This window comes from Annulohypoxylon truncatum (genome assembly GCF_022578515.1).
Source record: "Annulohypoxylon truncatum strain CBS 140777 unplaced genomic scaffold F4807scaffold_16, whole genome shotgun sequence".
NCBI classification, from domain to species: domain Eukaryota; kingdom Fungi; phylum Ascomycota; class Sordariomycetes; order Xylariales; family Hypoxylaceae; genus Annulohypoxylon; species Annulohypoxylon truncatum.
The window spans coordinates 218,126-238,666 of NW_025953802.1; the positions used below are offsets into that span (position 1 = coordinate 218,126).

The 20,541-nt window shown below is 47.9% G+C and overlaps 7 protein-coding genes across 7 annotated transcripts; 5 read left to right on the top strand and 2 right to left on the bottom strand.

Moving 5' to 3' along the window:
• Positions 1-983: 983 nt before the first annotated feature.
• On the top strand, positions 984-2,275 carry F4807DRAFT_85361 (uncharacterized protein). Its single transcript, XM_048003568.1, has one exon. It carries the CDS (start codon positions 1,067-1,069, stop codon positions 1,712-1,714), a length of 648 nt encoding a protein of 215 aa, XP_047854179.1. The 5' UTR covers positions 984-1,066; the 3' UTR covers positions 1,715-2,275.
• On the bottom strand, positions 2,276-4,676 carry F4807DRAFT_85362 (HET-domain-containing protein). Its single transcript, XM_048003569.1, has one exon. It carries the CDS (start codon positions 4,519-4,521, stop codon positions 2,836-2,838), a length of 1,686 nt encoding a protein of 561 aa, XP_047854180.1. The 5' UTR covers positions 4,522-4,676; the 3' UTR covers positions 2,276-2,835.
• Position 4,677: 1 nt separating this feature from the next.
• F4807DRAFT_85414 (carbohydrate-binding module family 32 protein) lies at positions 4,678-7,328 on the bottom strand. The gene has a single exon (XM_048003571.1). It carries the CDS (start codon positions 6,610-6,612, stop codon positions 5,071-5,073), a length of 1,542 nt encoding a protein of 513 aa, XP_047854181.1. The 5' UTR covers positions 6,613-7,328; the 3' UTR covers positions 4,678-5,070.
• Positions 7,329-7,491: 163 nt separating this feature from the next.
• F4807DRAFT_460410 (ferredoxin reductase-like protein) lies at positions 7,492-8,668 on the top strand (the record flags this gene model as incomplete). Its single annotated transcript, XM_048001521.1, has 3 exons — positions 7,492-7,536; positions 7,659-8,043; positions 8,100-8,668. 3 exons carry the CDS (start codon positions 7,492-7,494, stop codon positions 8,666-8,668), a joined length of 999 nt encoding a protein of 332 aa, XP_047854182.1.
• A 1,862-nt stretch (positions 8,669-10,530) lies between these two features.
• F4807DRAFT_85408 (uncharacterized protein) lies at positions 10,531-11,047 on the top strand. The gene has a single exon (XM_048003570.1). The coding sequence runs from the start codon at positions 10,615-10,617 to the stop codon at positions 10,918-10,920; it is 306 nt and encodes a 101-aa protein (XP_047854183.1). The 5' UTR covers positions 10,531-10,614; the 3' UTR covers positions 10,921-11,047.
• Positions 11,048-11,540: 493 nt separating this feature from the next.
• Positions 11,541-13,717, top strand: F4807DRAFT_85297 (platelet-activating factor acetylhydrolase). Its single transcript, XM_048003567.1, has one exon. It carries the CDS (start codon positions 11,700-11,702, stop codon positions 13,398-13,400), a length of 1,701 nt encoding a protein of 566 aa, XP_047854184.1. The 5' UTR covers positions 11,541-11,699; the 3' UTR covers positions 13,401-13,717.
• Positions 13,718-16,905: 3,188 nt separating this feature from the next.
• F4807DRAFT_460412 (uncharacterized protein) lies at positions 16,906-20,487 on the top strand (the record flags this gene model as incomplete). Its single annotated transcript, XM_048001522.1, has 2 exons — positions 16,906-16,992; positions 17,128-20,487. The coding sequence occupies 2 exons, from the start codon at positions 16,906-16,908 to the stop codon at positions 20,485-20,487; spliced, it is 3,447 nt and encodes a 1,148-aa protein (XP_047854185.1).
• Between the last annotated feature and the right edge of the window lie 54 nt (positions 20,488-20,541).

A 20,541-nucleotide genomic window follows, 5' to 3' on the forward strand; every position in this document is an offset into this window, starting at 1 on the left:
GAAGATGAAATAAAAAAGGTTTAATTAAGTGGAAGCAGTTCTCAAGATGGTTCGTTCGCGAGAGGGTGGGTCTTGGAATTTTGAGAACCCCCGGCCAAAATCCCAATTGCTAGGACAGTAGTAACGATTACCTACCTAATCAGTAACCGTAACCACACCTCAAAAATTCCGTAGAGACACCTCAAAATCTCATTTAGGTTTAGCGGCTTATTGACTTTAAATTAGCTCAACACCACTTTGGACCAAACTGCAAACAGCTTTCTTGCAACGTCAAAAGCTTTTTATTTAAAAAAAAATAAAGTATATACCATTAGGTAGATATTAACGAGAGGAATCGATTAATCCAGGTTGCACCTGTATTAAACGTGTGATGGATGAGATATCATGAAAAATCCATATGGATGAGTAAGCAAGTGCATTGGGGTTGAGGGGTGTCACGTGCCACTGGGAGGTACTACTTATTTACTTTAAACACTGATAACACAAGGCAGAGCTGATGCATCTGGATGAGATGTATATCATTCTATTCCTTGAACCGAGCACTTCAAATTAATATATGCATAAGTTCTTCAAGACCTTTTGAATAAGGCCTATTCAGATTTTACGAAGTGTCAGTGACTTAAGCGCGGGGCTGCTGTTTGGCTTATGTAATGTTGCTTAAGTAATTCGAGGTTTGCGTTTTTCAGCCAATGAATGGTGAGTTAATGAGGTGGAGCTAAAGGATAGCCAATGAGTTAGTGTCATAGCTTTGAAGCTAGTCTAAAAATGGATTTACTTATTTATGGGACAAAAGCACTGTTAAATTAGTGTAGGTAGTGGGGTGGCACTAAACCCGAATGGGATTTTGAGGTGTCTCTACGGAATTTTTGAGGTGTGGTTACGGTTACTGCTACCTAATGTGCCTACCTTAGGTAATCAGCAATATTACGTAAGTCAATACTGCCATTCAACTGGTCCGTGCAAGGGAACTTTACTCCGCTCTGGACCAACTCATTAATGCCATGCCGACACAATACCCGTTCGTAAATGTGAATCCAAGGTCCTTAAGTGTATTAGGTCTGATACAATGGAGATCCGTCTGACATTAGCAAATGGTCCGTCTGATTCCACGGACCAAGAAGCTCTAACCTACAACCCCTGGGGCTCCCCTCCGATTGTCCCCCCAAAAGACGACGAAGAGTCTACTTCTTCTATTTACACTTCGGACGCGCTTGACACGCCTACCACAACAATAACTGAAACCCAGTGGCCAAGACAAGAGTCATTGGAGTCCGAGGCACCACCAGTGATCATGCCATCTAGCTCCAGTCATGATGGTCAATTGAAAACAAAGTTCATGCCACCGGATGGGACCGATGGTGCTTGTTACCTCCGCTTGTTTGGGGAAACCTGGCGAAGTGACTTGTTTTCTCGAAAGGAGACATGGGCACTTGGGTCCGAGTTGTTAGAGGAGGATGTCGACCATAGGGAGAAGGAGATCGAGGTGGGTCTGTGGCCAGTATATAGTGATGAGGGGAGAAGGAGGAGTGATAGAGTTCATGTTGGTGAACCTGAGTATGCTCCCGTGGCGGGGACCCCAGCTCACTTGCTGGAAAACTGGCGTTCGCACTGTTTTTTGCTTGGTATCAATCCCGCTCTCGTTAGGGTTGGTGGTGGCTCCGTTAACCCAACTCTCGACCTCCCAAATATCCCGTCTCGCTTCCCTTTAACTTGAATTTGGCAGTATCCTACGAACTAGTGTGCGAGTCAACGGACTGTTGCAAAAAGGTCTTTTAATTGGGAAGGGATGAGCCCGTCCGCTTGACTCTACTCTCCTCTGTTTCCACATTACGTTCGTTTCGTTGATATGATAGGCCAGACTATGATCAAGTTCCCGTCTTCGAGTCTTAGACGTGTCACATCTGCAGGGAGATTCGGTATGACTACTTTTCTAAGATGCATTGGCTGATTTCATCTGGATTTCATCATTGTAGAATTGGTTGTCCCACCGTAATTAAAGGTTTGTCTTCTGAGATGTAAGGATTCCCAATACCGGGTTATAGGGGGTTTTCCCACATACTAGTCAAATTTGCCACTTGCCCTAAGATACCTAGATACCTACTTGTCTCGTAGTAACCCCCTATTTCCATCCCGGAAAGTGCCTAGTTGTATCTAGCAAGACCAAATCAGAACTTCCCAAAGAAAAGGCCAAGTTTCAACTTGGATATGCGATCTGGGAATTGAAATATCCGCCCCATGTAGACTGAGACGCTATCTACAGTAGGGGGGTTATATTGATGACTCATTCTTCCCAAGGTCATCATCCAGAACCATTAGATCAATTCACTTGTATTCGTCAACACCTGGTATACGCACAGCTACAGGCCCTTTCAAACATTTACTTCCTTGCCTCATTTATTAGGTACCAACCTTCCTGTATCACAGTCGTGGAGTTTATTTTGGATGAAGTCATGCGATATACACTATTAAAAAAAGAAATAACTGTAACACTCTCCCCTTGACACCCCCGTATCAACTCGAAAGAAAGACATGTTGGCACGAATAACATCATACCTAACTTAAGTATCACCTTATCCAACGCTTCATAAAACACGTGTCATGGCATTTTATCCCTTTGACTAGCATAAGACTACAGCTCCACCGCAATTAGTAACTGTACTGCCAGAAGGCCCCGAGTTCCACTGGCACTTGCAAATTTTGCTTCTGGTTGGATAGGCCCTTCTGAATATCACTGTAAGAGCCTCATCGTCCATAGGTTCAATAGGCCTACGCTATCTCCAATGTCTAGTTACCGATTTTGTGGAAACTGAAGTCTTACGCCAGTCAAAGGGATAGCTAATGGCTTGGTTTCGATGAAGAATCTCTTGAGTTTGTCTCCAGAATTGGGGCAGGCTCCACAGACAAGGTGTGTTGATGTGGCTGATCTCCACCTGACCTACTCAATATGAATCGAGCCTTCCTGTTACAGCCAGTACCAAGATCCTCAAGGTGATTCAAAACAATAGTCACTGATGAGCTCCACTGGAATGATTTTTCAATGCGTTCAAAATCGATCTTGTCGAAATCGGGTTGTGATAGTAGCTCCCAGGACGTAAGCGGACGTGATTGCTGCTTCCCTTCCTGCTTGCCAGGGTTTGGAAAGGTAGCAATGGCAGCATACCCTTCGAATATTCGTATACCATTTTTAATCAGTGAGCCTATGTCGTTGGGACGTTGACGGCCCATGATAAGTATATCGTCGAGGTATTTATGACGGAATCGCAGCAGGAAACTACCATAAACACCACGGAATTCTCCGCTGGAGGAAGAAACTCGGTCTTTTTCAGAGGGCGGGAAGTAATCGGCAAGCTTGTAGCCGTTGATTAATAGAGTGCTCCAAACAACATTGGTGGATAAAACACCAAACCATTCTTTTTGACAACCTTGTAGGTAAATAGTGGTGAGGTGTGCGTGTTGCCTCGCTGATGGTGGAACCATAAGTGGTGAGATGTTCCGAACCTTTTTCCCGATTGGCAAAGCGCCTTCGTGATGGTTTATGTACAATGGCAAGGCGACTCGATAGCTATCTGTTTCATCTTTGCATTCCAATAACCCTAACGCATATTTCTCCCCTAAGAATATGATTGGAAGTGAGATGTGCAAGCCTAGATTTGTCAAAAAATAATGCGTACTTTCTGGCGAGATATGTCGCATGTGTACATTCCACTTGCCAAAGAAAGCAGGCGAGGGAGCTAGAAGATGTATGTCATCGAGTCGGTATAGTAGAGACTTTTTAGAGCACAATCCCCAGGCTAGGATGGTATGATCATATTGATCATTCATGAGCTCTTTCTGAAGCCTATGGAATGCCCTGGCACCGCCTTCTCCATATAGAAGTGGCATATTCACATCTAGCAGCCCCATCAAACAATACGCCATATCTTCCTCCCTTGAAGTCTGTCGTTGTGAAGCCCAGGAAAGCTTTAAAGCTATGCTCGCCTCTTTTATACGATAAGGGGACTCAAGAATATTAGCGTCAATGCCTGTGATTTCGCTAATCAAATCAACCGAACTACATCGGTACGAAATGAGTCCCCACGAAGCATCGTAAAATATGAGGAATGTCGGCGCTAGAAGCTCTTGCAAGGTCCAGCCCCTCGTGAACCAGCGACTATTTTGAAAAGCCAAGCTATCAAAAGGACCTGGGTAGGGGACGGTGGGAACATCGACGAGGTAGACATAACAATATTCAGCCCGCTGATACCAGGCGTACATCGAATTAATGGCCTCCGAAAGCTCAGCGCTACTGGATTTATCAATGCAGCATGTATCAACCCAGAACCATTCAAGTCTGTCATGCTTCGTCAATTTCCTGCATCCCTCGATCTTCGAGAAACCATGTTTGTGCCGGTAATTATTCTTTGACAAGTCCTCAAAAGTAACCTCATCTTCTCCCCAAGTGTGGGATAGAATGGCATACCGAGGTATATCTTGGCCTTGGAAATCGACGAGTTGTAGGTCGTTAACATTTAGAAGACGCATTGCGAAATGATTAGGTACCTGGGTAGGTCGGGTGGGGATGGATAAAGCAAGGTTAATACGTAGGCCAGAAGTACATAACGACACGATATGCAGTTTCCAATACCGATTAGTATTCAAGTTCGTTAGGGGATGAGAACTTCGCCGTTAGGCAGAAATATCTTAATTTGAAAGTTGTAGCAACGAGGCTGTGGGCACGTGAGTACCAGCCAAACGCTGAAATTACTAGATTAACGCCATGGCTCATGGGTGTAAGTCTATCCAATTAAGTATCTGGAGCACATAGCCGTAGACATCCACCTAGGTAACTTATCAGAGCGAGTTCATTATCAATTCAGAAGATTCAGCTTCCATTCTTTCGAGCGAAGAACGTTAGTTATGTAATCAGCTGTCAGTCACATGATCAGCGTCTGTGGCTGTACATATCTGACATAACCCCCTCGGTTTCACTTGTAACTCAGCCACGATACAGCAGTATCAGCAGGGAAGAATATTCGATAACCAATCCTCACTCTAGCATAATACTTCCAGCTTTACCGTGATTGGATTGGACTATATACTTCGCTCCCCGAGTACCTGAAAGCTGTTAACCAGGGGTGTAGCATTCGCTTGCGTGATGCGGAAACGTATCCTGTTTGTCTCAACGGAGGCGCTTAAACCATCAATACGCTTATATCCTAACGATGTTCCCGTGAGAAGAGTTTGGTACGTGCCGTTTACAATAGCATCAATTGTGTATCCCCCTATCCTCTGTCCCAAGGCGATATACTCCTGCGTAAGGAACGCATCGACATTGTAGGTACCGTCCAAGTCCACTTCAAGCGAGCTGATCGTCTCATTGTCGTTTATAGCCCAGTACGTATCCTTATTGCCGTCGAGCACGTTGGCCGGACCGTAAAGCGCAAAATTCCCGTCGCGGACGCTGCTTGCGTTTACCGAAAGCCCGGGAGTGAGTATTGTGCGGTTCAGAAACGCGTCACGTCGAGACTTGAATTGCAGCAATATATCCGCATCACCTTCGACGATTTGCCCAGTCGTATCCGGAGGGACGTCGAGCAAAAGGTTGACGCTTCGACCCACTGACTGCGTGTACATATTCATCAACGTGTCAGCCGACTTGGGGCTCTCGTTAGAATGATAAAACCAGCCGTCTCGTAAGCGCGCATCTGCTTCCGCCGGCGTCCAGTAAGTCCCGTCACGAACCCCGGTCTCAAGCTCATCTCCTGAGTAGTGCGGTTCATCTTGTGTCCGACTGATGGTATGCCAATTCGTCATCACGGTCACGCCATCCTCGTTGCCTACCCATCGCGCGTCAACACCCTGGTGTCCCCACATGATCGCGCCTGGCTGGTACTCGCGGATGATGTTGCGGAAATCCGTCCAGTTAAACGTTTGCACAGTATCAGACCCGCTGTTCCCATCAAGCCATAACTCCGATACCTCAATGGACGAGCCGTCACTGAGCTTCATCGTCACCAACTCTGTTAACTGCTGAGCATAAAACTCATTATAGTCTCCCGGAGTATCATCTCCAAAAATCTGCGGTTCGTCATATATTGTGCCGGTTAAGTTTGGTTTCGGCATGGCGGGGTCACGATGAATATCCCACGGCGATAAGTAGATGCCGAATTTAATACCGTACTTCTTTGCGGAAGCGGCTGCCATTTGTACCACATCGGCGCTGAGGCCTTGAGCAACACGATCTTTTGCCCACTTCCCGTTGCCGACCTTGTACGTTGTGGTATTTGTATCCCATAGCGCCATGCCGTCGTGATGTTTAGCCGTCAGGATCATTCCGGCCATACCGGCGTCCGCGAACGACTTAGCCCATTGATCTGTGTCCAATGCCGTCGGCGCAAATACGTCAGGCGTACTCTGACTGGTCCCCCATTCTTCATCCGTGAACGTATTAGGGCCAAAGTGTACGAACGCGTAGTATTCCAGCGCGTGCCATTCAAGTTGGTTGGTAGATGGTGTTTGTAAATATGCTGTAGGCGGAGCCTGACTACGCACTACCGTCGATAGCCAACTCACAACCCCGACAAGGAATAAAGTCCACCGTCGGCCTTGTATAGAATACCCTATCGTTGTCATTGCAGTTGTAAAGATACACAAGTACGTTACTATAAAAGGCAACAGCGAATTCTCAGCTCGAACTCCAATTCGTGAATAAACAACATTGGAGAATGCCGTTCGGAATCATCTGGCTATGTATGTAGCATTTTCCCGGACTACCATACCCGTATCAGGCGGGGATTCACTGTCAAGACTCGTACCGAGAGGATCCATGACTGGTGGAACTTGGTCTTGAGATTTACCGTATTCCATATCGGGAAGTTGCGTGAAAATTCCAATGAGAATGATGATAAAAAGATAAGGCTCTTCGATATAGGAGTATCATATTCTTAATACGAAGACTATAGATCAATATAAGAAATAGAAGGAATATCTCACGTGTAAAATGTGTGGAAGAAACATCTCAGCGTAGAGGGGTAATATATGGATTTTCAGGGGTGGGCCTAAGAAGCAATTTTACAAGCCTTCGAAAGAGAAATATCAGCAGGTACAGCTCGTACAATGTGAAGTATGTGTTGTGTAATTTGCCGTATTGATATATCCGTGTCTACGATCAAAATCACGTCCACCAATTCGAATTATATGTTGTTGAGTTGAAGTAAGGGGTATCACTTTTTTGTTCGGCACCGAAAACGAATCTGTTTATGCAACGCAAAGCCATATTGGTAAGCAACTCTGATCTCGTTTGCGTTCCCATGCCGAATCTCACACCATATCACGTGATGACGTCATCCTCCAGGATCGTGCCATCGGTCTTTAGAAGCTCGTCCGACCTTAGCATCTTTTAGACTATTTCTTTATTTATCAAACTTTCGGATCTCGAAGTCTTTCGTTTTCCGCCCAATTGAACCCCTGAGACATCGCTGTCGCTCATTCTCCCTCAGCCCTATACACAACATGTTCGCCAGATCAGCAATTCGCGCGGCCCACCCGCTAAAGCGAGTAAGTTTCATCGCACAACAGTTTTCGGACCTCCGAGCTTGAGCTTCGGTTGGAGCTTAGAAATCACACAAATCTCTCAATTGTGTCCAATTGGAAGCTAACAGATACCTTTTGAACTCTAGAATCTCCTATCGCGCTCCTACGCTACCGAGCCTGCGAAAGGCGGCTCCTCCAACACCCTCCTCTATGGCCTGGGCGCTGTCGGCGTTGCGGGTGCTGGCTACTACTTCCTCGCGGGGTCACCCAAGGTAGATTCGGCTGCGGCTAAGGCCAAGGAAGCCGTGAGCGGCCCACCGAAAAAGGCATTCACAGGCGGCGACCAGGGTTTCATCTCCCTACTACTGAAAGATGTCGAGGTCGTCAACCACAACACGAAGAAGTTCATCTTCCAACTGCCAGAGGAGGACCAGGTTTCGGGTATGGCCGTGGCCAGCGCGCTTCTAACGAAATACCAATATGAAGGGCAAAAGCCAGTCGTACGGCCATACACTCCTACGAGCGACGAGGGTATGTTGTCTCTTCAACAATTGCGAAGATTCTGTGGCTAATGCGGGGTTCTACAGACACCAAGGGCCACATCGAGCTCGTCGTCAAGAAGTACCCCAACGGTCCTATGTCGACGCACCTGCACGACATGGTGCCGGGCCAGCGCCTCGACTTCAAGGGGCCGCTGCCCAAGTACCCGTGGTCGCCCAACAAGCACGAGCACATCGCGCTGGTCGCCGGCGGCACGGGCATCACGCCCATGTACCAGCTCGCGCGCGCCATCTTCAAGAACCCGGAGGACAAGACCAAGGTGACGCTCGTCTTCGGCAACGTGTCCGAGGAGGACATCCTGCTGAAGAAGGAGTTCGAGCGCCTCGAGAACACGTACCCGCAGCGCTTCCGCGCCTTCTACGTGCTCGACAACCCGCCTAAGGAGTGGACCGGCGCCAAGGGCTACATTACCAAGGACCTGCTCAAGACCGTCCTGCCCGAACCTAACAGCGGGAATATCAAGGTCTTCGTCTGCGGTCCCCCGGGCCTGTACAAGGCTATTTCCGGCACCAAGGTCAGCCCGACGGACCAGGGTGAGCTGTCTGGTGTCCTTAAGGAGCTGGGCTACTCGAAAGATCAAGTTTACAAGTTTTAAGCGTTTGGCGAGCGGGCGTGCGGTTATAGACTAACTGATGTTCATGTTGGCGCGAAAGCGGAGGCGAAGACGAAGGCGTCAGCTTTGTTCTTGCTACTGCGAGTTGCCTAGACCGATAGACGAATTCTACTGTGGAAGAGATGGACTGGGCCTGTTTGCGAGCAAATGCGAATATCTGGGTAGTCCACCCGAGCGTACTCTAGTTAACATGATACTGGATTAAGCGCGGGAATAAGTTCATGACATTTGTTTTTCGTTCTGTGCAGTTGGTGATCCAAGTTGCTATGGTCTCGGCGTTCGTCAAGGTTTGAGGTATGCCCTCTTTCCTTGCGATACCACTCACTAACCTACTATAATGATCTATCCCCGAGTGACAAATTATTTCACTGGCGTCTTTGAGTGTGGTGACAAAAGCGGCGCCATTGTCATGTCTTCATGCGAGGACATCATCTCAAATTCCTCGGCACCCTTGATCCGTGTAGATTGAATTTGGCCACGCTGGCGCCCCTTCCCCCCACCCCTCTACACCGAAGTTGACAGAGAACATTCTCGGCCTCATCAAAAGCAAGTACGCAATTCGCGATGCTCTTTGCGAAAGCACACTTGGGAACACAAAGTCGTCATGATAGCAGGACTAGCAACGCATGGCTGTCTTACTCGCATATCCACGACTCGTCACTATACTTAAGCACGTGTGGCGTTAGAGCACAGCATACTTCCAGACTTCGTGCGTAGAACCATCCAGCCGACACAGCAATCTAAGGTCGACAGCACGCGTCAGCGTAATCTCGCTTCCTGGGCCGCGGACAGACGTCCTCGCAGCACCAGCACAGTAGACGATGCGAAAGGATAGGAGAATAAGGAATCCTTAAGTGCAAAGCATTGCTTTTACGTACTCGATGGAACAGGACACGGACGCAAGCCATCGATAAACATCTCCGACAGAGCGCTCGGTCTAGAACCATCGTAGGCCAAGGCGGGAGCTTTCGGACACGAGGCGAGCTGCCCAGCCCCCTCATTGTCCTCACTGCTAGGTACCTCTAAGCGGCAGAGGTTTATGCTTACTGCTTACGCACGCGCAATGGCGGCGCGCCATCGACAATTTCCGGGTCTCTTTTCTTAGCATCGATGAACGCGATCATAGCACCTAATAGCCCTTAAGCGTACCAGTAAACGAGATACCTCGTAATTTGTCCAGCCCTAAAGACGTCTTTGGGTTCATTCTCCCAAAATCGCGAGATTCCGGCTCAGCTGGCTGCGCGCTCCGGGCTTCGGGCCCTTCGCAGGAAACACGGGCAAAATGCAATATATGCCGTGGAACGAGGCGCTTCTTCCGGAGAGAGTGTGAGAAAAAGGCTCCTTTCTAGTGAGCTCGCTTGTCTGCTTGCTAAGAGATCTCATAATAAGACGGGGTTTCTGAGTCAGAAAAATGAATCTGCTTTCCCATTGTCACACACGCGGACCTTGCGCGACTGCACGCCATCCTTGCAGCAGCAATTAGATACCTGCTTGCTTGTTAGCTAATAAGTATCTCAAAATCCAAGTAAACACCTAGCTAGCCACGCCGGCTAAAACCGACACCCGGGCTACATGCCGACGTGTGACCGACGAGTGCCTGGAGTCGGATCCCGCGATTCCATATACACATATGGCCAGCTAACACTAGCGCATGCCTGTTCACATAACTATCTAGGTAGGTACCTAGTCAGAGTTGAATACAAGTCGATATGGGAGATCTGGCTCTTGGCGTCGGGTGATTCGTTCACGAATCCCACGTGAGAGGGAGAGGAGCTGGAGGTAGAAGAGCCGCATATTGGTTTCTGCGATTGGTTACACGATGATTGGCGACATCAGCCTGCCGATTGACGAAACGACTCGTCTAATTTTCTCTCTCTCTCTCTCTTTTTCATATACCTACAGATTGATAGGTGTGGTTGCAGGTTAAAATGCAGATCCGGAGTATGGTATACCTTGGTACGGTACTTTTTCTTTTCTCCAAGGCTTCTCTTTACCAGGCTACCTGGTATGAGGATCTGGGGAAAGGAATGCGGGAGCGAATGGCGTTGCATCGAGGAGGATTTATCCAGCCGCAAGGTGGTTTTGCTAAGCGAGAGGCGCCAGACAGACTGAAAGAAGCTTTCGCCCTTGGTTTTTCATGTGAAATAGATTGTTTTAACCCCTTTTCAGGTTTGGATTGGGTATTCATAATCCCTAGTATTAATGAGTATTTGCCAAATAGTCGATTGAGATAGTGAATAAGTCAAGATTTAAGATCATATTATATTTTGATATGAGCTGAATAAAAGAATTAGTTCATCACATGCTCTCCTAATTGAATTGGACGAACACGAAGCCGGGTTTTAGAGCACGACGTCGACGTTGCTTCCTGTAAACTTAAACTTAAAGAGGACGTAATAATAGGTAGTAACTAGCGTTTGGCTAGCCAGGCACATCAAATACATAGACGCAGGAACGATCGTTGCACCAGTCGAATTGGGTAGGTAGTTCACGATACTCCATGCACCAGCAATGCATGAGTACGATACGGTAGAAGGAAAAACTTGGAAGTTCCGACCAATGATATCTTGTAGACTGGGCCCAAACTACCCGCGAATTGCAAGAGTTGTGAGATGAGTGCTGTCCTCTTTCCAAGAAAAAAGCAGGATGGATATCGAATCGTTGTCTCTTTACAGTTCGTCAGAATTAAAATCATGAGACAAGACGCGGCTTCCTGAATTTTCACGTAAGGTTACTGGTCTTGTCCGAATATATGACGTCAGTGCCGCCGTGGCGGAGCTAATTGTCCGCGCTGTCCGGAGTACATCGTTCATCGTATAAAGTTATTCTGTGTTGGCATGATTCCTTCTCAATTTTGGTAGATTTTGCGATTAAATTTCGTATCTGGTGTTTTCCTTGTTAGAATCTTAATATTGAGGCCAATAAATTGAAATTTGACACGACACTCTTCCCATCAAACTGCAGAGGGTATGTTGCCGTCGGCGTACCAATCAACACTCACTTACACGCTAGAATGGAGACCGAGAAGTCCCAAGATGAGGGCGATAGACGGAAAAATCCAGGGCAGAGTCCACCACGCATGTTCAAGGAACGCCTGTTCCACATGCTGCCAGATTATGCCGGCCCGTACAGCGTGGGTATGATGGAGATAGAGGTGCCGGTACGCGAGCCGCGGACGTTTTCACACATCAAGCGTAATCATATGCATGCGCTGCGGATGGACACAGTCCTCTTCTCCATTTTCTATCCCTGTGACGCTTCGTCCTACACATCCAACAAGGGGAAGAAGCCATCTAAGGCCACGTGGTTACCAAGACCGCGCGCCTTGACCAGTAAGGGGTATGCGAAATTCTTCAGCGTACCACACTTGCCCGTCACCGCATATATTGCGGCTACAACCATGTTTACCAAGCTTCCGGCTTTCCGGAATGCCAAGCTTGCTCGTCGTTACGCCGACGCATCGCCTAGCTCATCTTCTAGTGCTCGCAGTCAAAGTACACTGGCCGAAAGGAATGAGAAAATACCCAATTTTCCAGTTATCCTATTTAGCCATGGATTAGGAGGTTCTCGGACGTGTTATAGTACGATATGCGGAGAATTGGCTAGTAACGGTTTCGTTGTCGTTGCTTTAGAACACCGAGATGGTAGCGGTGCGCGTTCCTATGTCAATATTCCGCCGAGTGGGAAGTTGGCCTCTGATCTAAAAGTTGACGACCCGAATCTAAAAGGATATTATAAGGTCGATTACATCTTCCCTCAAGAAAATGCCCAAGACACATCCCCACATAATGCTGGAGGCGTAGACACTGAACTGAGATACGCTCAAATCGAAATGCGGATGTCTGAGATCGAAGAGGCCTATCATGTTCTAGAGCTTCTTCACAATGGGCAAGGGGTTTGGATTTATGAGAATAATCTAAGAAAGAAAGGCAATGTTGGATCAAGCTCAAAGGGGCTAGAAGGTGTCGATTGGTCCGACTGGGAAGGAAGGCTCCTGCTAGGAAACGTGACAGCGATGGGGCATTCTTTTGGTGGATCAACAGCAGTTGAAATCGTTCGTGAAAGTGATCGCTTTTCCTATATTGGTCAAGGTATTCTGCTAGATGCGTGGGGACAAGCAACACCAAAACCGGGAGACATCTCTCACCAATCGTTGCATAAACCTCTCCTAATCATCAACTCCGAAGCATTCATGCATTGGCCAAAGAATTTCAAGAAATTAAGCGATATTGCCAGAGAAGCAAAAGACGGGGGTGCTTTCTGCTGGATGTTGACTATCAAGGGTTCCACGCATTTATCCCAGACTGATTTCGCTGTACTGTATCCGCAGTGGATGTCGATATTCATGAAAACAATGGTCAATCCGAGACGAGCAGTATACCTGACTGTGAATTCCTCCTTAGAATTTCTAAGTCGAGCACTGCCTCCTGAGTCTATTATAGGGAATGCTTGGGTTAATGAAGGGATTCTTGAAACCAAATTACTCACTGAGGACGAGCTACCACTCGGGCACCGACCCAACGATAAGTGGACAGCTTCGCGTCTTAGGATACCCAATGAGTTATGGCTTCGAACCACCCACTGGGTCCGACGAAAATATCAGGCATCAACGGTAGCTACGGACCTCAAGGGGAAGCCATTGACAGGATTGGCGAACTATGCGCCTGGGAGTGAGGTTTGGATGCATCTTAGTCCGACCCGGGAAGAACCGTAACTTGCGATTTGGTGGAGTTAAGGGGTAATCCTGTGCCATTCGCCTTGCATGGTATGTAGTGGCTGTCCTGCGGTGTTCGGTACTTGGAGTAGGAAGCGCATTGCCGGATACTTGGGAAATACCTGTTGACAAATGACTTCCTGCAGGTTGTAGTTTGTAAATAAAATCTACATTGAGATCAAAGTCCTTGGCTGTCTTGATATTAACGTTTGCAGCAATGGCACCGAATCTCGATATGCGTGCAGATCGGACCAGAACCTGGCGTGATCGATATACAATGTTCACACGACTGCTAACGAAACACAGTACATAAACGTGCATATATGGCGTCAAATAGCCGCTCTCCCTTTAGTCGTGGACAGGGATAATGCCGCCTGTGGCTGAGAGGCCAAGGACCCAGAAATAGAAATACGAGATGAGGCTCACAGTAGCGAAGACGATTTCCGACGCCGCAAATGCAGCTGCCGCCAAGTGCAGCAATGCAGGAATTGCTGAAGTCGCTCCATCATTCGACTCAACCAGCTCATTGACAGTCGAGCGTTAGCTCAATTATGAGTTACCCCTAGGTAATACTGTATGTATGTAGGTCGCATACAGTTAAAATATTTCCGATGTCGTCAGATCTCGCTAGAGCTAGGCGTTGAAGCGGTCAACGTGATGCAAGCGCTCTTGCAGAAGATCACGACATCGCGAAGCACAACCAATATGGCGCTCTAGAAAAATATTGACTACAAATATCGCATAGCAATCTAAATGTGAGGCCTTTTGAGTTCCTGTAAATAAATAGAGTAGCAGCTCATGTGGATTGCTTGCGCGTTGTTGGCTGGGAGAGGCTGACGGTTCACGCATGGCACTGTCGGCTTCTAGCCATGCCCAATATTCGATGTTCCGGGTCTGTTGCCACCTCGTGGTTGCATTGCGTGCAAGTACATGTAGGCCAAAATTGACAAGCTTGGCGAATTGCGGAGTTGGAGGGTAGCCGAGAGGCCGAAGCAAAAATCAATCAAAGAAAATAACAGTAAATCAGAGCAAGAATAGGGGGATCAAACGGCTATTCCGGCCGGTTAAAGAGGATAACACCGATCCGAAGAGATGGAATCGCGTATGTCGCATTGTGAGGGATGGATTTTTTTTTCGGTAACGTGCCCGAAATGGGGAAATATCTTGGCATCTCCGGATGAAATTTATTATTTTGTCCATTAAAAAACTTGTCGATCGTGGCCTAAATTCCGAATAGTGGTAAATGGGGCCCCTCATTCCAAACCAGGCTGAACCTGGGGGTTTAACGGCAATGCTTCTCGTAGACGAACAGGTGATAAGTAGATGGGTAATGAATGACTGCCTTGCTTCCTAGAGCAGTGGACATGCGAGACAGTGGAATTAAATAACTCAACGTGAGCAGCGGTGTTACAAGGCTCAACCATGATCGGACTGCGGAAGCGTCACAGCGCAAGTACGAGATGTTGAGAAGGTCGTATAAAGAATTTGATAAAAAAAAAAACTTGTGAGAAGATTGCAAAGTTACCAGAAACTTGGAAAGCCCATATTGAGTTTTCAGCTGGACATATCGATGTAAGGTATTGCTAAGGATAGCATAGCACGTAGCTGCCGTCCAATTAAATGCAAATTATACTCCTGGAAGTAGCCGCTAACAACGAACTATACGCTAACACTATGGAGCGCTAATGTCACTTATATGCAGATACCTATCCAATATTGATGTACCTACATCCCAAGTACCTACCTTAAAAAGACAACATCATGTCGCTATCTCTAATCGCACAGTCGTTCCAATTAACCCAGGCATTCGCATCAGGTAGCTTAAGCATCTGGTCGAACATTATCATACGGTTGGTGACGCCTTCACATAAGCCACCTAGGTCTATGCGTTGCTCTCCCCTCGAGTTGTGAAACTAACACGGGCTTAGAACTTCGAGTTGTTCGGATATCCATCAACCAACCTGAAGGTAGGTATCTTCTGTGCTGCTAGTTTTATATACCTATACGGTAGTAGCGGGGGGCTTGAGGATGTAGGTAGTTTGCCGGACGTAGGACGAGTACCTACATACATAACTAGTAGTAGTTTTTCTTAGAGGCTCATTGGGCACTACATTTGCCACCTGCGTATTTACACGCAAAAACATCATCATTGGTATAACGTACCTAACCAAAAGGCGAGCACGATCCGATTCCTTGGTAACGTAGCGTGCAGCGAACGATGGCTTAAGTCTAAACATGATGGATTATAGGTAGAGCTCAAACAAGAAACCAACGCTAAGCGGATTGAAGGTAGGTACAGATGCAGTAGAGCATATAGTTAAGTTTAGCGGACGGAGACCCGTAAGGCAGTGCAACCCCTGTCACCCGGCCCGCAACCTAACAGCCCTAAGCCGACAGTTTTTCTGTTTTTGGCAGCAACAGCTGTTCACTTAAGGTCCAATCATTAGGAAATGTCGATTTAGTCAATTGGGAACTACTAGGGAACTAGAGTTTACGTAGTTGACTTGTCAACTCCGACAGACCGTTTCTCTTTCCCATCTCGTGTATCTCGTGTCGATCATAGGTCCACGATGTTCCCTGTTACTTTTACCTGTTTCTTTACCTAGTACTTGTCTTCGGTTGGCAGCTTGCATACAATGTCTCTGGACCTGTAAGTACATACATGGAAAGCCACCAAAGATAGAAAACAAACACCTCCACGTTCCTGTCACCACCACCACTCTGAAATCTATCTTTCTCCCTTTTCTCTTTCTACATAATTCTTACCTATTTCTTCATCAACAGTCCGCTTGATCACTATTCCAGTCGTTCGTTACTAGAATGTTTGCTGCATATCTTTTCATTGTCTAATACGGGACAACATTGTATTTACCTAATCTAATTCAATCTGATATAATCCATCATCTTTACCTAACCCCACGACAATTACGAAAACACTGTGCTCGCTTGTTAGTCACGAAAACCACCAGACTTTACCATCGTGATACCCAAAATCGCCTACCTAATGTCATTCGTTGCCAACTCCATACCAAGTGCCTACTTACTGCACTTCTAGGCTCTTAGTAAGTAAAATCAAATGAGACAAGCAGTCGAACTGACCCTGACTAATTTCGCCGCCGTCAGGCCATCAAGTCCCGGACCCTAGATAGGAACCCGGCTATACGGACATACGCATCTAGAAGCCAAGACGAGTGGGACATATTCAGTCTTGTACGTCCCACCCCTACTTGAGCGGGCACTCTATACCGTCGCCGGGCCTTCCATCATTTAGAGAGACTAGCTAGAAATCGCACTAACCGGTTGGCTTGTTGTCTTACTAGACGTGGTGTATCTCTACCCCGGCGACCCGGCCCTTTTTGCCAGTGCGCATCTGCGTCTGCGTCCGCGTCTGCGTCTGCCAGTCCTCCCAATCAATATACCTGGCAGCCGAGTTGCTAACCCGAAATAATTATTGGGATTTACCTCTGCTACATACGAGCATACCAGTTGACGCGTAATCCTCAATATGCCAAAGGTCCAGAAGTCAGACCCAGACCGTCCATCAAGGACTGATAGCTTCTTACGGATGCTGGAGCTGGAGAAGATGTACAAGGTATGCAATTCTCGGCATGCAACCCTCCTTTCGGTCCATTTTCAGACACACTATTTTCTCCCCTTTCCCCCTTCTGCCCCTCCGCTCTCCGATCCACCATTAATACGCCGCCTACTCACATCTTAAATCTTATAGATGCAACGCATCCATGGTCATGCCCCCCCGACGATCGCATCGCCAAGTACAACTCCTCCCTCCGCCCAGCCAAACAATCCCTTTAAGGCTCGGCGTGCGAGCGGACATCCTCCGCTTTCACACCAAACCCAGATAATGAAAGCCGTGCGGCGAAGCTCTGCCCTACCTTCGCTTTCGATATCTATACCACCAGAGCCAACCGAAAACCCTGCCGTGGGCACGGATGGAATCTCCGGGGAATTGCCAGCGAAGGAGGAGCGCACCAAGACGGTGACATTCACGGGCCCCGAAGAAGAGGAGGACGAAGGTGATTCTTCCGACCAGTCTTCCATATGCCAATCGCCTAGTTGGGAGCAATACGGACGCAAGAAAGCCAAGAAGCCCAAGAAGCGAGAAGCGGAGGAAAACAAGAAAAGTAAGGAAGACAAACCCGCGAACACTCTGAAGAAAAAGGGGAACAGACTGAGCAAGGTTCCGCCGCCGCACGTTCAAGGGGTTGAACCACTGACGGCGAGCCGCGCACAATCTGCCCCTGAGTTAGATGTTTATCCCAAGTCTAAGACTGCGAACCTAGATATCCAAGATTCCGCTCGGCCAGGCGCAATGACCAATCCAAGGCTTGAAAGCAAGCCTAAAAGCAAAGGCTTCTTATCCGGCTTCAGGCTACAACATGGAAACGTTGCCGCCGTTCAAAACATCATTGACAATCAGCCACCAAACGGCAATAGAGCCCATAAATCTTCCTCGGGAGTCGATCCTAACTTCGTCAACCCTCGAAAGCCACCTTCGATTCAGTCAGCTGTTTCGAATTCTACTCGATCTATTTCCTCCCTAGATCAGCTACCGCCAAGTGCTCGAAACTCTAGCTCAAGTCATGGACGGTCTCAATCATTACTTACATCCACCTTGAATAAGTTGAAGGGACCATCATATCTTTACTTTCGTCCTTCTGAAAATGCCGATAGCACTCGATTCCAACGCCCTAGCAGTGCTCAAGAACAGGACATGGAGTCTAGTTGGTTGAAAGAACATCCGGCAGGACGGCCCGTGGAACGCCCCGCAGACCGACAGCCAGCGCGTCCCAAGGAACGGCCGACTGCTTCCGATGAACGTAACCAACAGCTCCCCGAATTTACGTTCCCACCAAAAGCCAAACGAGTCACTACTCAACTTACGCCCGATATGGCTGCTCGTGGTGTTCGAAACCATATTGATTTTGAAGAGCCAAAAGATATGAGTGGCGACCAAGAATCGCAGGAACCCACTTCATTTCGAAACCGCCGAAGTCAAGCACCAAATGCGCGCCTGCAAAATCGAGAACAGGCTGTGGAAAAGGAGAGACAACCACGAGAGGACCGTGTTTCCCGGGCTTCGAAACAGAGAGCTGAGTTCTCAAATGATGGTGAAGATCGGCCACCACATGCTAGGCAGGCTAGACATTCGAACCGGGAACTTGAGCACCAGCATCGGACGAATCGACGGGCAAACGGTTATGTACAGCCGCAAGTAGAATCCTGGGAGGAATCCTCGCATGAAATGGATCCACCATCTTCTAGTCGACGGAGATTTGCCAACTTTGACAGCGAAAAGCCCGCCCAGGCCGAGGCGAATTTACGTACCGACGACGAGGACGATCAGGGGTCCGTTGGCACCCATGCATCGACCATCCGACCAGGGTCTCGGAAGCAAGGTCGTAGTTCTCCATCAGGTTCAGATGGGAGAAAACATGTCACTTTCCCATCTAGTCCAAACACGATAGGGAGAGCTGTTACATCTGACCCGGCCGATGAAGCTTATGAAATTCCAGTAGAAATGACAAAACCGCCGAAAAGAGAGAAGCCAGTTGAAGCAGAGGAGATCGTACATTCGCCCACCAAAAAACCAGCGCGATTAGATAAATCGGCCGATTATTTCTCTTTCATCAGTCAATCATATGCTCCTCCAGCTCTGGATCTGCGGTCGCCTATGGAGGGTAAATTCCCGTCACCACGGATTGAGGAAGAGCCCGAAGAAGACGACGCTTTGGAACATATTTTAAGACACATCCCAGTCAGGAGACAAGTCGAGGAATTACCCACACCGCCTGAAAGCATGAATCATGATGTTGGATCGCACTTAAATGCTACTAGCAGGATCTTAAAACAAAAGCCAGCCAAAAACTCACCATCACTGTCATCTCATTATTCGGATAGCGACGTTCCCGCCTTCGAGCGCTTGGGTTTGTCGCCAAAAGCTGCCAGAATCCTCGCAGGAACAGATCTATCCAGCGTGTCCACGTCTCAGTCAAATACTGATCCTAGTCGGACTAGCTCAGAGAGATCTTCGTCTTCAACGTGCGATGATCCTCTTCCATCGCCATCCACAGCGTCAACGCCAGATAGTTTGCGTCCACAAGCGTATAAAGGACATACACGAAGCCATGCGGATACCACGAGCAATACCACGGCGCGACCAAGTAGCAAAGACGATGAAAGGACTCCACAGATGACCTACAAACCACCAGCTGTAGACTTGCCATCAAAACATAGCTCACGATCTGCCAGCAGAGATGCACTTGCTCAAGACGATAACTGGAGCCGGACAGCACTGCCAATGGATCTTGATAATGATAATCTCGCCAATTCATCTGGAGACAAACAGAGTGGCCTAAGCTCGAGCCCGCAACTTGTTGCTACGCCATCATCGGTCACCTTCGCGGAGGACATCAAAGATAGCTCGGAGGAAGAGCGTATTAATAGGCATCCGTATCAGCAGTCTATGCCACCCAGGGCCCAATCCGCTCTCGACATCCATTCAGCAAACTTCTCGCCCGACACGAAGCAACAGGCGCTATATTCAAAGAAAGCAAAAGCCGGGGTTTCATCAATTAGTCTTCCTAACTCGCCGCCGGCAGATTTAGTCGATGGAGCCCCTCGAAAATCCGCACTAAGATCTCGCAAGAATAGTTCCAACAGCGAAGAATCTTCTACCGTAATTTCTCCAGGGGCGGCGTATCTCCAAGAAGCCCGGAAGAGCGTCCCGATTCCTCCTGTCCCAACGTCCCGAGCCTTGCGGCCGCATTATGCGCATAAAAACTCATCCACCAATATCAAGGGCGCTGGAACTCCGGAGGGTCGGTCAGATCCCTTAGCGAAAATGCTGGTAGAGTGTTGCAACTGCAAATTCTTCCATGATATGCCTTCAAGAGTATATGAATGTATGGCCAAGCCTGACTCGCTCGTGGAGGATAAATTGCTCGGCGTTTCGGCTACTATTACCACCATGGTCAAGTGTCCGTGGTGTGCCCACGGTATGACGACTCAATGTTGCTCGGGCTACGCTGCTGTGGTTTACCTGAAGGAAAAGCTCCATGGAAAATAAGTGAGTAAGATACCTGTTTAGAACCTTGAGAAGGTCCATGCTTGAGTTAGGAAC

Excerpts from the sequence above, each read along its gene's own strand:
- F4807DRAFT_85361 (XM_048003568.1), top strand. The coding sequence starts at position 1,067 with ATGGAGATCCGTCTGACATTAGCAAATGGTCCGTCTGATTCCACGGAC.
- F4807DRAFT_85362 (XM_048003569.1), bottom strand. The coding sequence starts at position 4,521 with ATGCGTCTTCTAAATGTTAACGACCTACAACTCGTCGATTTCCAAGGC.
- F4807DRAFT_85414 (XM_048003571.1), bottom strand. The coding sequence starts at position 6,612 with ATGACAACGATAGGGTATTCTATACAAGGCCGACGGTGGACTTTATTC.
- F4807DRAFT_85408 (XM_048003570.1), top strand. The coding sequence starts at position 10,615 with ATGCAGATCCGGAGTATGGTATACCTTGGTACGGTACTTTTTCTTTTC.
- F4807DRAFT_85297 (XM_048003567.1), top strand. The coding sequence starts at position 11,700 with ATGGAGACCGAGAAGTCCCAAGATGAGGGCGATAGACGGAAAAATCCA.